The sequence below is a fragment of the Microchirus variegatus genome (assembly GCF_963457635.1).
Source record: "Microchirus variegatus genome assembly, chromosome: 20".
Taxonomy (NCBI): Eukaryota; Metazoa; Chordata; class Actinopteri; order Pleuronectiformes; family Soleidae; genus Microchirus; species Microchirus variegatus.
The window spans coordinates 8,226,346-8,243,553 of NC_139821.1; the positions used below are offsets into that span (position 1 = coordinate 8,226,346).

The window sequence follows — 17,208 nt, forward strand, 5'->3', positions numbered from 1 at the left end:
AAAGTTTTAAAAGTTTAAGCCTGTATTTAATTATAGAGAGGGGAGCGTCTGAGCCTGACAGCTGAGAGCTCTGCCTCCCATAGAGACTGATTGACAAGTACGACTGCATTTTTGAGAGCAAAGTGATCTATTTTCAGTATAGAGTACAACCCGCAGAGCTTATGACATATTCATAAATCTACACTTTCTGTGTTCCTGTGTCTAGTTTAATCATTCCGCTGCTGCTTTTTGTCACTTTTGCTTCATTCCTACTCTCTCGGTGCTTGTTTAGGGATATTGCATCACAGTATGCTGAATCCACAGCGAAATGGCAGACAGATCAGCAACATGCTGTTATACAGTGCTGAGCAAAACATATTCAAGGAGATGAAAAGATAAAAAAAAGACGTGTAATGAGATGTTATTCATCAGTTTGTAGCAGCAGATTATTGCTGCAGGCGGATTGTTATATGATGTTCGACGATATGAGGACATAGAACCAGACATTTTTATTCTCTTCTGCATCACCAGATGACAGCTAGAACAGGTTTAAACAAACACACAGAGGGAAAAGGCTGTATCAGTGTTTTATCTGACTTTGTTTGGGTCTCTCTCACACACACAGACACTCACACAAACATGACTCAGTGTGTTTCACCCTCTGACACTCTTCTTTACACCGTTAAATCCTCCCATACTGGGCCTCTTTTTTAAGCCTCTCTCTCTCCCTAAGCTGTCAGACCTGCCACCTTTAACCTGCCCGATGCTTTTCTCTCTGTATATTTCTTTCCCCTTGTCGCTGTCTATGCCTCGTCAAGTCGTTCTTTCTTTTCATTTCTTTGTGCTCAGACTCCTGCTCTGTTTCTCGCCATATCCTAATAGGCAAAGCTTTCTAGTCATGAGTCACAACTCCCTCTTGAACATAAGGGGATCAAATATTCAAAAGCTGCCTCGTGAAAGGGGGCACGTCCACACACACACACACACGCGACACATGCTACATTCTATGTAACCACCTTTGGCATCACCCCAGTGTTTTTATTTCATCATTTCATGCTTTAATCTAGCATATAAACATGTCTGCATTTCAATAAAACAAGAATGTGCCATTGAAATGTGGTGCAAAATAGGATTAGATAAACTTCCTATCAAATATGTGACATTTAAATGATCTGATATTCTGTTTTCTTTCATAGGTCTTTTGCTAATTATTTGATGAACGTTTGTGGTTGTAGGGAATTAAGTCTGTTCTCGATTCCTTTTGACCACTAAGTGTCAGTGTTTGTCTGAACATTAACCTGTCAGTTTTTCCACCAATCCCCGTGGTTTTAAGCATTCATGCTGATTTGGTTGTAGATTCAATTTCTCCTCCTGCGGCGAAGGCCAGGGATTTGGTATTTCAGAAGCTGATGTTTGTGCTGTTTCAAGACTCTGCAACAGATTAGTGTATCTCTGTGGCAGAAGTGACATGATGTATGTAAATAAACATAATGTGCTTCTATACCGACAGAAGCCGACTGAGACTACGTAAAAGAAAGACATTGAAGCATTTGAGAGGAGGAGAGAATCAGGATAAAAAAGAGAGAGAGGAAAAAAAGAAGACAGGGGACACACTGTAGACTAGATAAGGGAAAGGATATCAGGCAGAGATGAGAAAAGGGAAGGTGAAAAGATGACGGAAGAAGAGGCAACAGAAAGACAAATGGTGACAAGATATGTGAAATGAAAGGGGAAGAAGAGCGTCAAAGAGAAAGATAGAAAAGGTTAGAGGAGAGAGAGGCTGCAGTGTTATCGCAGCTGACTCATGGTAACCTATGGATTTTGTGACTGGAAAATTTCTCCTCAACACCACATATCTAAATAGAAAACCTTCCAGCATTCCCCTTTCTTAGCTTTCTCTGTATTTGCTTTATTTTGTGCTCCTGTTCATTTTGAAACAATAGATGATGGTTGCTTACATTTGACATAAGTGTGATATGTTATTGTTTTTATTATTCAAATCACTGTGTATTGACCAGGAAATGCTTCAGCATCATCCTATCATTCTCATAAACACAATTGTCATAATAACACAACACACCGTAGGTCTCTGGACCATTTATAGACTTCCAGGCCCGCTGCTGCAGTCTTTTTACGTAGCAAACTATAATTTATTATTCTTTACACAGACAGGCTATAGGGACAGGATTCAGCTAAGATACTTAGCTACCAACAACATGAGACCTGCAGACCAGAGGTGTAAGAGGACAACAATTCTATACGTATAGAAAGAGCTTAGACATTGGCGTTTGTCCAGTTACTGCCCGCGACTCACTGCGACATTAACCGCTATGTTTATACTTAATCTCTCTTTAACACTGATTCACCTTGTTTTCACCATATTTCCTAAAGATGCCAATTGATAGTTTAAATGTATACCTAATTTCTGTTTTTGCCATCTCAGTTTTGGACCGAGCTAACAGATAATTGTTAACCCAACACCAGCTTTAGTGCATTCTGTTTTTATCATGCGTCCCACCAGCTCAATTTCCTACAAATAATCTTTATGTGCGACTTTTGTATGGCTATTCAAGCCAAAAGGAGTGCGATGTTGATGTAGCAAATCATGAGCATTGAAACAAAAGCATGAGTTATGTGTTGACACAGAGCGAGTCCTACAGCAACAAGCAAATTAAGCTCTCCGCCGTGTATGTAACTTGGTGATTAGCAGTGTTATTATAATGAATTTCAGAGACGAGGCAGCAACATGGGGCCCTTTTCACTCTGGCCAAACTCTTTCTATGCCTCCTGAAAGAAACTCCTCCGACTACTGAACACAAATATAATGAAACACGATAATCAAACATTACAGAGATTTTAAAACTTCAAATAAAACAAAACAAAAAATAGACGTTATAAACACAAGAAAAAGACATACATCATGAAGAGACACGGAAACCCATGAACAGTTACATCTTCAACATGTTGGGGATTTCTGGGCCATCACACCATAGTAGAGACAGGTATAGTAATATTTATCTGCATCATACATATGTATAAGATAACACACTATTAATATAAGGTTACTTCCAGCCAATTAAAATTGAGGGGAACAATCGTTCTACTGTAAGGGAGCAATATGCAATGAAGATTGTGAGATTGTGGAACGTAAATCTTTATGTCAAAGACATAAATTAGGATGTAAAATCAACGTTTGTTGCTAATGCATCAAGAAAACAGATCCATATGTGATCGATATGTAAATAATCCAAGTAGTGTAGTAAAACAACTTCCATCGCATATTGCAGATCATTTGGGGAAAACAAACAACATGGAATAATGTAGGGATAAAATAAACAAGGTGAAAAAGATACTTTCCTTAAATAGCACTGGATGGAGAGATGATGGAGCGGTAACAGAACAAGAAGAAGAAGGGGGGGGGGGGGTGAAATAGCAGCGTCTTTTTGCTTAATCCCTTATTCGGTATAATCCCTCTGGGCAAATTATCCATCTTTAAAAGAAAGAAAGGTAATCTGGACTGGGAAGCCAGAGGGTCACTGACTGGGGAAGTAAAGTGCAGGAGTCTGAAGTTCTGTAGTCCTAAAATGAATATTTGTAGTCCTTGCGGGGAGACAGCAGGGTTCTCTGAGAGTGGGTGTTTTCATGCCATAGCAAACTTTAATCTCTGCGTGAAATCAGTCTGAAAAGGAGTTTCAAACAAACTAAGTCTGGTGTCCTGAAGACATCGCTGAAACAGCCTGGAAGCATAGTCCGAGTCACACCAGAAAATTTACGAGAGCCACTTTTATGCCAAGCTACAAGGTTTTTAATCTGTCCAGATAGTGATCATAATCATTTAACAAGCATGAAAGCAAGCAAGAGCCTTTTTTTCTGAGTAAAATGAACAAATAGCCCATTAAACCAAACCAATAGATAACATCCACTGTAGAATCCCATCATGCATAGAGCTCCAGTCTGTGACATCTGGAGGATGTTGTTGTTCCAGAGATGAGCCAGTGAGAAACAGCTCTATTTGTCTTTTTGTAGCCATTAACAAATGATCATTTATCGATTCAGATGGTTTCCATCCATAACAAGTTTTAATTGACACGAAAGACTCCGTAACTTCATTTTTACTAACAACACACAATCATGTTTCTCCCATTGAAACATGTGTTTATGACATCTCTTTTTGTTTATACACAAACATTTTTCCTCATTTTCCTCCAAGTCTTTTCAGTATGGGCTGTTTCTCTGGGATGTGGAGGTCCAAAGGTACAGACTAAAGCGAAGGGTCCTGGGCTGGAACTGCTTTTTTTTTGGAGGTTTAGAAGGGGAAATATATCAACAAAACAATTACTGTGCATTATTTTTAATTATTATGGATATTGGTCCAAACACCATTAATACATACTGTAAATCCCTGAAAATTCAATCCAGCTTTTACAAATACTGACTGACCTTACACTTTAAGTGCTTTGTTATAGCTTAAATGATATGTATCATACTAGAAAGAGTAAAACTTGTTTTTCCTCCTCTTTGCCAATATACATTGCTGTTGAAACCTAAATAATATAAATATGATCTGAGCAGCCAACAGCAGTAGTAGGTGGTTTGGTAGGCAGGCTGGAGGGACGATTGGTAACAGATACTGCAGTGAAAGAGTGAAAGAGAAAATCAGGCAACTGATAAGGTATGTGTGTGTGAGGGAGTGTGTTAGAGAAAGGGACAGAGGGAGACGGTTAAAAATAGAAAGAGGACAAAGAAAGGAAGACAAAAAGTGGGAGAAAGGTGTCAGTTTGAGAGTCAGAGGGAGAGATACCATAACTGTTGTGTGTGTGCTGAACAAACTCTTCCATCTCTCTCCTCTTTGAGCCCTTTAAATTTTCACCCTTCCAACCTTCACCTTTGACACACCAACCCTCGCCTGTCCCGTCACTCCTCTAGGCCACAGAGGATATTTGTTTCTCTTCCCTATCCTCCCCGTCGGCCTCTCCATCGCCCATTAGAGGCTGCCTCTTCTTCAGCTCTCTCTGGTATTTGGCCATTAGGGATGCGTAGATGCAGCCGTATGCCGCAGCTGCAACCATCATAATGCAAACGATGCCACAAACCACGCCGGCAATCACTACTGTGCCGATCGCACGGCGCACGCTCACGGGTCGGTATCGGGCGCGGACGCAATCTGACGGAGTGTCTGCGGCGCCGCCTCCTGTGTTCGAAGAGGAGTCATCAGCAGTGTTGCCGCTGTTGTCAGAAAATGGCGTCACCCCACTGGGGTTAAGAGGGTTCCTGCTGCAGGGAGGAACGCCTTTTTGTCCAGAACGGGAGCCGTCGCCTCCTCCTCCATTCTCGTCGTCGAGTTGGAGGCAGTAGTTGAACATTTCCACGGGAACACCCCGGATGTCTCGCCCGCGTAGGTCCTTCGGTAGCGTGCATTCCACCGCGTCCACTTTTCCCCCTGGAGGAGAGAGAAAGCACTGCAGTGACAGTAAAAACGACTTATTCCTGTACAGCACTTCCAATTAACTGACAGAGAAGGGAGGTCAGTAATGCCAACACTAGGATGAGTCATGAATCACACAGAGTTTGCTTTGCCCTGTGCACTAAGTTGAAGATGGGCTTAACTAAACCCTTCTATAATTCATAAGATGACATTCCTAGCTTTAGCAAAGCTCTAGTGTGTGTTTGAAGGAGTCGGGAACATGTTAGGCACTACGCTGTATTTGTTTTTCCACTCGTGTATGTATTCGTCTCGAGGTCACATCTGAGGAAACCACTGGTCCGCACCCGCAGACACGTCGAGCATCAGAATCAGAGAGACAGAAGAGGGAAGGTAGCAGAGAGACAGAATTAGGAAAGTTGAATTTTTAGCCCCCGGATGCTTTTATTTCAGTGTGTGACAAGGGAACTCTGTCCTCAAACACAGCTCGCTCTCTCCAAATATCCCAGCTGTGTGCTTGAAGTGGTTTGAAGAAGACAGAAGTCAACACATGCTGCTGTCACAAAGCTTTCCCCACTCTTGTTCAGCGCTTTGTCGTTTTTTCTTGAACACGCGTTGCCCATCAGACGCTCTTCCTCTGTAGTTTTTGCCACTGTTCTGACGAGTATTAATGGATCATATCTATTGTGAGTTTGTCTCTATTTGAAGTTTACTATACAGAGCCCAGCAAGGCAGAAGAGGACAGCATGAAGCACAGATCAGAATGGAGCAGAAAAGAGAAGAGATGCTTCATTAGCGGGGCAGCTGATGCTCGAGGCGGCCACGCTGAGGTGAATGTAGATTTTTTTTTCACACGAGGAGAGAGCTGAGAGCAGCTGTGGTTATCTGATGTAACTAACAGTCTGCAGAGACACGTGGGTAACACAGTGTACACAACAACACACAATGAGCGTGGTAATGTGCGTTCAGGCTGGAATGCAATTATTGAGCTTGAGGCATGATGCACAAATGAAATATGCACACCTAACAATCCTCCTCCTCCTCTCTCACAGGGAAAACATATACATTCTCTAGCGTTCGCCCACGACTTCCCTTGACCTGTTTTCCCCTCTTGTGTTATCCACTTATTCATATCAAACACACCAAAGGTTCTGTGAGATAAATCAAGCATCCACCTCTGTACAGCAGCCACTCCATCCAGTGTTTGAAATCACGGAGGTTGCAGTCACATTCCCACGGGTTGTTTCCCAGTTCCAGGTGTTGCAGGTTGGCAAGGGGCTCGAACGCTGCTCTTTCCAAACCATGGAGCCTGTTACCAGCTAGTGACAGCCACCTATAGAATAATTAGAATTAAAATTCATTCATTCATTCCCAAGTACTGCCTCTCTCTCTCTCTCTCGCTGACACTGTAGGCTGAACATCTTGCTCACTCAAACTCTGCGGATCAGTGCGCCCACTCGGAATGAGTTTCGTCACGAATCTTCAAATAATTATAAAATGTTGCTTTGCAAATTGAAATGTTCCTGTGGATGGATTTGGACCTTTTATAGATCATTTTAGAGCCATTTTTTGTACTCCAAATTTAGATAAAACAAATTAGAATACTGATTAATTTAGTCATTCCTGGGGGAAATTTGGTGAAATTGGATGAAATGAATTAACATTTCTCTTTGTACGTTGTAAACATCTTGGAAATGAAAATATTGAATATATAGTTACAGGTTGTGTTTGATATAAAATGGGCCATGACATTCTTAAGTTTGGGAATGGCTGCTTTAGTTAAAATCAAACTTTGTGCTCACAAGGACATTGACTGTGACCTTTCTCACCGAAGGATTATTTCGTTGTTTATAATCTGGGAATCTTATCGATCTCTGGTCTTGCTGTGGGGCTTTGTAAGGACGATGCTGAATGTCAGTGTAGAAGAGTTTGTGTGTGTCTACCTGAGGCTCTGCAGCTCGTCCAGCAGCCCCAGAGGAATGGAGGACAGTCCGTTCAGGGACAGATCCAGACTTTGAAGATTCCCCAAACCCTGTGGAGAAACATCAGTCTTCTATCATCGTTTATGTTAGTATTATTACTGCAACAAGAATGACTTGATGGCCTTATCTTGTTTAATAAATCCCTGAGTCAGCCTCATCCTTCAGGCTGTCATGGTTCAGATAAAAGTGGATATAGATGTTGAGCAAATGGTTTATTATTAATTTACCACCTGGACGGAAGCCCAGTCATGTCAGCGTATCTGCTCAGGTTGGCAGTACTCCTACACAGAGCTTCACCCAGGACTTAAAACTGCACTATTAATGAAACATTTTAGTGGATTGAGTCATTTCATTTCAGATCTCCTAAAACGTGTAGAACGTGCATATTTTACATTTTGAGTGGAGCTTTTTTTGGGGATTACAGTATCGTCTTCATAAATGGGGCCTCTCTTCAGTGTTGTACTTTATAAGTGCAGTGCTTACCTGGAAAAGGTCTCTGTCCATGACTGTTAGCGAGTTGTTGTGCAGAGTCAGTCTTGTCAGGTTGGACATGTCTTTGAATAATCCAGCTGGTAAATTGTCTAGGTAGTTATTAGAGAGGTCCAGCTCCTGAAATACACAAAAAAGTGCGTGGTAACTTGACATTAATTGTGTATAAAGTATCTTCTTGTAGAATTAAATTGGGAAAAAAGACAAAGCAGTAATGCTAATGGTGATTCATATTGGGGAAAGCCTTGTCTTATCCTTGCAGACTGCGAGCAACGCTCACTTCGTTCAACATGAGACATGCTACGCTCTACATCAGAGAAACTGCAGCGCTGATAATAAAACAAACGCGCTGCACACCTCGAGAGAGGAGAGGTTTGCGAAGGCAGAGGCTCCGAGCGAGGCGAGCTTGTTGTTGGCTAGCAGGAACGAGTGGCTCCCGGGAGGCAGGAGGTGCAGGGGAGGCAGGGAGGAGAGACCCCGGCCTCCGCAGTCCACCACGAGGCCGTCTGAGGAGCAGAGACAGGGAGGAGGGCAGGACGAGGCTGGGGGCAGCAGCACCGCCAGGAGGCAGAGGACACATAGGAAGACTGAAGGAAGTGACAGAGAAGAAAAGAGAGAGAAACATGGTTATTTAGTTTATTTAGGAGTTGGAGTACAGCATAGATTTTGTTCTTCCGTCCTTCTTTTGTTTCTGTCAATTCATGTTTTAAATTGTGTTCGTTTCTCCGCCTGTGCCTCTTTCCACTCTCTAATTCTCTCGCTCCCACTTGAGTTTCTTTATCTTTCTCATTCCCTCTCACCGTGAATCTCTCGGCTCTCTTCTTTGTATTCCCGCTGTGCCTCGCTGCAGTGGCTGCCTTTGGTTCCATCTAATGGCTTATCAGCATGGCGTATGCTTTATTCTGTCTGTGTGAGTTTGTGTGTGTGTGTGTGTGGGCATACGACCTGCTGATGTGCCCGAGCGTGTATTAAGAAATCTACACTTGATTAAAGTCCAGACCGTAGACACAGCACTTTTCACTTTCTGATGCTTCTCCAGCACATTTGATCACTGGCATCATCTGGATATATAGTTAGCATCTATTTCTCAGTGTGCCATCGCCTTCTTTCACACTGTGTCTCACCCTCTCACTGTTGCTGTGATTTTTCTCTGTGTTGGTCCATCTGCTTCGCTCTACTTTGATTTTCTTTTCTCATTTTCTCTCTCTCTGCTTTATTTCCTGCTCATAATCAAGACTTAATTCCCTGTCGTCACGACCACACATGCATGCTTTTTCAAATTTAATTTAATTCCGCAATTATATCTTCCCTGTCCCTGTTGTGATTGTGAAATATCCTCCATTACAAATGGTGGAATAAAATCTGAATAGATAGATAGAAGGCTGGCAGTGGATTCATTCAATCCTAATTTTGAAGGTTTGTTTGTACGGTACTCATCTTATTCAGTATTGTGCGGCGTTACTGACTGCATCACTTCACCAAACCCTCTGGAACTGCCATTATACAGTTTTTGAGATTACACAATGACACCGTCTAAGAATAGCATCTTTTTTTACCTGCCAGACAGAAGATGACCTCCCACAACCAGGACACTGCATAACCAGTGCATTTGGGAGCCAAAAAAATGCGGCCTTGAGAGGAAGATCATTGTGTTGGCCTCTTTCCTATTCCTCCTAGTCTACAGTATGAGCCTAACCACTGGGAAAAATACAAACTCCCCCTTCTTAAATGGATGAAAAGAGAGATTTGACTGTAAGTGTCCTCAAGAGTGAGGTTCTGTCTGGCTTTGTTGTCCTAAATGGTTTATCAGGACAATCAATTTGTTGCAGGTAGCTCAGCAGGAGTCGAGATGGATTTTCGTGCAATGTAGCTTTGAATTTACCATAATGCCTTTGAAAAGGTACAGTAGAGCAGGAGATTTGTGAGAGCAGTGTAGCTCAGGCGGAGAGAGAGGCACTGTTACATAGCTGAGAGTGTTATTTTAGCTGCTTCTTCTTCTTCATACCTTGTTAAATTTTAAACTGCGGCTGTCTTTGTCCTCCATTCATCTCTCTCAGGCTACAACATGAATTTCAATCTGCCATGATATTTTTTCTTCCTCTCTTCCCTTATCATCATTACGTCTTTTCTGTCCCAGCCTCCCCTCTGCTATATGTTATAATCTGCCCTCGTCTCCTTCTTACCCCAGAATTGAAGCGTATATCTTCCAACATTTATGAGTGTTTTTTTAGCTGCTCTCGTGGAGGAGGTAGTTTTGTTTTGGCTTATTTTAGCTGCTGCCGAGCCTCTTTGCTGTTGCTGTGCACGCAAGCCAAACCAGGAGAGAAAACAATGAGCCACAGGCAGAGGAAGTAATGAAGTTTTCAGTCCAAATAATGTTTAAGTGATTCTGTACAGTTTAATTCAGTCCGAGCAGACCTGAGAGAGAATCTTTCATGCTGTAAAAGTGCTGTCAACTTGGGTAAATGCTGGCTGGTAATGCTTAAAGCAACATGGTTCGACTGACTTAGAGCCTCAACATCCTGAACTAGATGCAATATGGATTGAGCAGTTGGTAATAATTATTTGTCTCATTTAAAATAATCATAATGTTGTCTCTTTGTGAATAGGTATATATATTATATAAGGTTTTTTCTCCAACCACCTTTCAGCAGCCAAGCTTATTTGGTAATGTGGATACTGACGCACTGTTTACAGTCTCAGCGTGTGTCTGTAAAAGTGTGTGCGTCCACGTGGGTGTTTCGAGCTGTGAAAAGCAGGAAATCAGAAGTAAATTGTTGAAATGAACAATTAACTCTTGAGTCAGTGTGTGTATATAGTAGTTAGTTTTATTTTATTTTCACAATTTATCACCTTTAAGGCCACAAAAGATGGATGAAACGAATTTCTGGTATCACTTAACTGTGATGTTTGACAGCGTCTCCAAGGCAACTCCACGTGAACCCTGGGGCCTCAGCTGTCTGTAAGGTTATATCCAGGGGCCCCTCGCTGATACTGGACCCAACCATGATGTCACCAGCACAGACACTTCGGGTTACTGAGCCCAGTTGCATGTTACCAAGGGCCAAGCTGTTTTCCGTGCGAGCGGCAGACTTGGTGCTATCTTGTTACTAGAATGACCAGCTGTCCTCCATGCAACACCCTCACTCGCCTGTTTGCCTTTAACTGTTTAATGTTTTACTTGGTTCTTCTGTGCAAGCATCTGACACCATTCTCCTGCTGTGGGAGCTTCTGACCTGAGTATAATTTATCTTGATTTAGTTCTGTTGTGTTGCAAAAACAGTGTCGTTAAATATCTTAGTAAAACAATTAATTTGAAGATGTCACATTGGCTAGCTGGGACCACATTCATCTCAACACATAATAGTTAGTAATACTCACTGATTCCCTTACTCCCTTAGCATTTAGCTCATTTAAGTTGTCAAATGATCCAAGCGGTCTTAAAAATGAAGTTCCCTTTTACCCAAAGTTGCATCATAATGACATCATATTACATTATGTGCTTGCAGATACACTGTTCCAGTTTATTTTAATTGTGTTGATGCTACAAAATAATGTTATGCGTTTCATTATTTAAAGCAGCAACAGTGGCAACTGTTATTTGTCGGTGACGTAACCTGAGACTTCATTAAGTTAGCAGATGGAAAATAGACAGCGTGTCTGTCTGTGTTTAATGTTTGCGTGCCTGAAACGGAGTGTTGCCTCATTAGCACGACTTCACTGTCTTAGGTATAAAGGTATACAAGCTCCACACACATGTATCCACTACTGTATTATTTCAATTCACCCAGCACATTATTTCAACATTGACAGTGCAATGCTGTATTACCATAGCAACCAAGAGCTGTAGATGGTGTTAGCAAGAGCACTGGAGAAATAAGGGAAAGACATTTTTTTGTTCACATTAAATCTCACTTATACAAGCTGTCCCTGTGCGACTGTACAACCATGTATAATCACTTATTCTCACACACACACATATGTAACTCAGGATAAGTAGGTACAGAGTATGACAGGGGGGTTTACCCCCGAGAGTCTGATGAGAAGAGAGGTGTCGACATGCCTCGTTGATTTTTATACGTAATTCCCCTCATCCTCTCCCTATAAAATTACCTCCAATTACTTCTCCCTATTTCTGTCCTGTTCTGTGTGCCTCCTCTGTGTTTACTTTTATTCTTCTTCTCCCACCTGTTCTCACAAAGTCTCTGTTTCCCACGTCTACACTCCATGAATTCTGTGTCAGTAAGACAGGATCATTATTTTGACTTGAAGGGGGGGTTGAGTGCGCCAACGTGTAGGCTCATCTGCCTCTTTAATTCTCGCTATCTGTATCAATTTGTTGTGACACACATCAGTGTGTGTGTGTGTGTGACACGCAGTAACTTGGTTTTTGTGAGATTGTCTCTTAATTAGCGAGAGTGACAGGTAAGACAAAGAGATGGAGTCATAGAGAGATAGGAACACAGGGGAGTGAAGTGGTGTGGGGGAAAAACATTGCTGAAGGATAATTTCAGGGCACTCGCAGCAAATACCAGGTAGCTGTAGATTTCCGTGTGACACATCTATAAAGAACGCGGCATCATTTTCTCCCTGACATCCCATCTGGCAGAGCGCATTCACAATTTGAAGCTAAAACGAAGGACACTCGGTCTTGATGTCACTTTCACATCAGCGCAACTCGAATAGAATGGATTCTGCGTTGGATCCTTGACAGGTCGTAATATTTGCCCACTCATTCCTCAGAAGGGATGGATAGACAGATGGTATTGATTGGAAGTGCACGTACACACAATATGTGACAGACAGTTGTCATTGTGTGGTTTTAGTGCCATTGTTTTACAAGCTTTTGGTGAATTAGTGTGTTGTTTTACTAGATAGATAGATAGATAGATAGATAGATAGATAGATAGATAGATAGATAGATAGATAGATAGATAGATAGATAGATAGATAGATAGATAGATAGATAGATAGATAGATAGATAGATAGATAGATAGATAGATAGATAGATAGATGCTAGCACACTCACTAGATTTATGCTTGTTAGATAGATAGATAGATAGATAGATAGATAGATAGATAGATAGATAGATAGATAGATAGATAGATAGATAGATAGATAGATAGATAGATAGATAGATAGATAGATAGATAGATAGATAGATAGATAGATAGATAGATAGATAGATAGATAGATAGATAGATAGATTTGCAGAGTCCCCATTTAAAATGCACAGACAGAAATGAAAGTGCACATTAAATATTGATAATAATAATAATAAAAAGACATTGCACTATAGACTCACTTGAATATTTATTAACACTCTCCTTAACTTTGAAATACAGTTCATTAGTGAATAAGTGGCAGTTGGGAAAATTTCATTTAAATGTTAGCAGTTCATTTGAACTTGTTTGTGTCTTATTAACTGAGACAAATCAAGCGAATGTTATTGTCGCGCAGAAGCATCATCGGTTGTTTTTCCTGTCAAGAAACGACTGTGCTTTGATCGTCACGAGTTATCAGCCACACGGGAAACCCATACTAGTCCTGCTGTGAGTGTGAGAGTGAGTGTCAGTCTCATGTGTTCTGTTTGCGGTGCCGAGGATTATTCACATGTATCTTTGACGTGCTGCAAAGTTGACGTAAAATCACCACAACAAACGATGTGTCATCCCTTAAAGAGGTCAAGGGTCAGAGCCGCATTGCCCAGCAGGGCAGGAGTTAATATTTCTGTCAACCTAGATCTATTCCAGTGTAGATGAATGGAAATAAATTAGTGATGTTTGTTATGTTATGAAAAAAAAAGAAAAGGGAAAACTAAATCAGTGACATTTCTTTTGTTTGTAAAATGTGATACCTGTGTTTTGAATCAGCTCGCAGTTGCATTAATACAGCCGTTTGTCACACTACTTGAGTTTGTCAGATGCTGAAGATTGTTTGCCAACAAGCTGTCGACTCAGTTTCTATTTAACTCCCAAGTCTCATGTAACACGAGGCTCCTCTCCAAAGCTAATGCTACTCATAGATACACACTGTGTCACACTGATGTGGCTAAAATACCTTCAGCTACTAATCGCCCGGTGATGAATTCACACGCTCGCAGCCAACCAGTATCTTTAACGACTTAAAAAACAGTTGATTTAACAGCATGATAAGTTACTTCTCAAATTGATATAGCCCCTTTAACTCTATTGTAACCCCAATTTGATCTTCAGGGTAATCACTGCACCACCTTACAGCTGTAGTCCAAGCATAATGCAACAACCTTAGTCACTGTGCAGTGGCTTGATTCCAAACCAAAGGTTCTAACCTCAGTTGGTGCATTTGGCCTCCTTTCAAAGCCAAATCCTTACTGCTTTTTACTCGCTCTCTGTCGCGTTCTCTGTCATCGGTTTGATTAGAAGCGACAGTATGCGGTCCGATAATCTGCCAGCTTTGTTTGGAGCCGCACCATAAACACATACACACACAGTATGACCAGTGTGCGTGTGTGTTTATGCGTAAATCTGTGTGAATAGGAGTGAATTCATGATTGCTTGTGTGTGTGTTGCATCAGTTGAGACAGTCTGCTGGGATTGTGCAGGCCTGCAGGCACCATATGGTCTTTGTGTCGTTCAGAGTGTTCCTCTTTCTCTTCCTCCATCCCTTTCTTCTGCTCCTGAACTGCTATTCCTTTTCCTCTTTACTCCCCACTGTTTCTGTCAATTTTCCCCTTACGTTCTTGTGCTCGCTCTTTATGCCGTTCACACTTTATCGTCTCTCTGCCTCTCTGCGTTTAAACTGCTTCTCTTTTTTTTCTGTGGCATTCTGTGTCAACGTCAGGCCTCTTTTGGAATCTTTGTCTTTTAGTTTTCTTGACATTTGATATGACTCTATTGTGCTTTCCACTGCAGGACTAATGGCTTATAGCTAAACCCAAAGTATATACTTTAGCATAAACACATATTAATCAAGGGGAACATTCAGTATCCTCTGGAAAAATCTCAAAGTCAGTTTGTTAGAAAAACAGAAAGCTACGTATGTAAATGAATTTTAATGTTTATTTACCAGAAATAAATATTGAAACATCCTCTACAACCTTCCAAAAATGATACCACCTTTTGCATTATTGGGGGAAAATGGGCCAACACTTTCTGACACTAAAGTATACTAACACTCACTGTAAATGTTTCTCCTTGATCTGTTTTCTGTCACACTGCTGTAGTCCATCATCCCAGTTTTGTGATAAGTTTGCACGAAATAAACATGAATGTTTTGCGTTTAATTACATTTCTAATTGATCGCCTTTGGAAGGAAACACATCCGTGATTTGATGTATGGAGCTGTGATAATCTCACATTAGTCATTGGCCGTGATTTGATGGGGTTGCTTACCCATTACTCTGCTTCCTCTGGTGACTCAGTGTGTGTGTGTATGTGTGTGTGTGCTGGGCTGGCACATGTGATGTTATAGCGGAGATCAGAAGGCTTTGCAAGAGGAAAGAGTCAGAGAAACTGAGCTGTTGTTACTGTAATATTGTGTGCTCACAAAGTTAGAGTTTTTAATGCAGTGATGAAAGCAAGGTTGAAGGTTTCACACACATGCATTTACTGTATCTGTTGTTATCCTACCCTACTTATGATGGGTGTTTCTTTTCATCCATGATATGAGATGGGAAAAAGACTTGAATTGGATACCAAGAGGAAGAGGCAGGTGATACAGGGATATAAGGGGAAGCGGGATACGTGAGAGGTGAAAAATGAGGTCGAAAACAGAAAAGATTGGAAGGGATTCAAAAAAAGAAGCAAATAAGTTATAGAAAATGAAGCTAAAAAGAGTTGAAAGTCATTTGCATGTCTCTCCTGTATCAGTCCTGCCCTCCTGGCTGTGTTTAATACATACAGTGATGTGGCATTTTAGTGTAGGACTTGGCACGTGGCCACAACATGCTCAAAGCCCTCATCTTTTGTTTGTGTGCGTGTGTGTGTTCAAGCATGCTGGGCATGCTGACATTAGCAGCTGTCAAAACAGACAGCATCCCTCATCTCATGCGTCGTTAGAGGTACAATAGATGGGAATAAAATGGAATAATATTCCGTCTTATCTCGTCAGTTTATTTAATCTTTCTTCCCCTCTCTCTCTCTCTCTCTCTCTCTCTCTCGCGATCGGCATTCGTCTTTGTCGACTCACCAGTCTTGGCCAAGTGGGTGGCAGCGCTGGGCAGGGGCAGGCCACTGCCCCCAGGTGGGTGCGTGTGGGGGGGCATGACACAGAGCTTTGTAGCCGACCTCTGTCAGAGGGGCGGGGCTATGGGGGCATCAAGCCGCCATGCCTGCAGCCTCCACTGGCACTGCGTCTGGGAAGAAGTTAAAAAAAAAAAAAGGGCGCACCAGAACACCTGAGGAGAGAGAAAGGACAAACATGAGATATGTTGGTTTTCAGTTAATCACGTGCCATGATATATTGTATTGTTTGTCTCAAAAATGGGATCACAATTTACAAAATTGCCACTAGAAATGAGAAGTTCAAGCTCCCATAGATTTTCATCCATAGTGTGTTATTTATACTTCCTGTACCTCACTTTTCAAACTGAAAGCTACATCCATTTTTTATTTAATCTGGGGTTACAGCATACACACATGATCACGTGTGTTATGTATGTTTGTATCTAAGATAGCTTGAGTGTGTATAATGTGAATACAACATCACAAAAAGCCCCCCCCCCCCCCCAGTAATTCAAAGGCATAAATAATAGATGTGAAAGTGTTTGGCAGTTTACACAATCAGTTTTCCAGTTTCCCACAGACAGACCCCCCACTGCTACTGTCTGGCACAGAGACTGACAAACACAGAGGGAATATGATGACATAATGACACAGGGAGAGAGGGCGACTGATGTAAAACAGGACAGTCGGAGAAATGGAGGTGGAAAGTGTGAAATACAGAGACAAGGGTGAGAAATACAGTATATAAAAGTGTGGAAGGGCTAAGAGGAACTAATTAACTAACATATCCTTGTAAAGTGTTGCACACACCTACAAACTCTGCTAAATAACAACAGGCAACACAGCAACACTGACCTCAGCTGAGTTCATATACCATTATATAGTATCTTGCTGCTATCAGCTTCTAAACTTGTGGGTTACCCGATAGAGAATGTCAGAGCATCAATGATTTTTCAATGATAATGCTCAACAAGTAAGACCATTCTATCACTCCAATACGAAGGACTAATAATTAGATGTATAATTAGTTTAAATGGTGTGTTTTTCTCTCGTTTGCAGTTCTAAATTTGTCTAGTTAGAGTGAGATGTGGAGATACATGAAACCACTTTTCCACAACCAGACCGCACTA

At 41.5% G+C, this 17,208-nt stretch overlaps 2 protein-coding genes across 2 annotated transcripts in view; one reads left to right on the forward strand and one right to left on the reverse strand.

Moving 5' to 3' along the window:
* cacna2d4a (calcium channel, voltage-dependent, alpha 2/delta subunit 4a) overlaps positions 1-17,208 on the forward strand; it is a gene marked incomplete at its 3' end in the record, with an annotated part of 68,636 nt that overhangs the window by 18,256 nt on the left and 33,172 nt on the right.
* lrtm2a (leucine-rich repeats and transmembrane domains 2a) lies at positions 4,902-16,119 on the reverse strand (the record flags this gene model as incomplete). Its single annotated transcript, XM_083906902.1, has 6 exons — positions 4,902-5,419; positions 6,577-6,734; positions 7,345-7,433; positions 7,867-7,992; positions 8,230-8,459; positions 16,044-16,119. 6 exons carry the CDS (start codon positions 16,117-16,119, stop codon positions 4,902-4,904), a joined length of 1,197 nt encoding a protein of 398 aa, XP_083763028.1.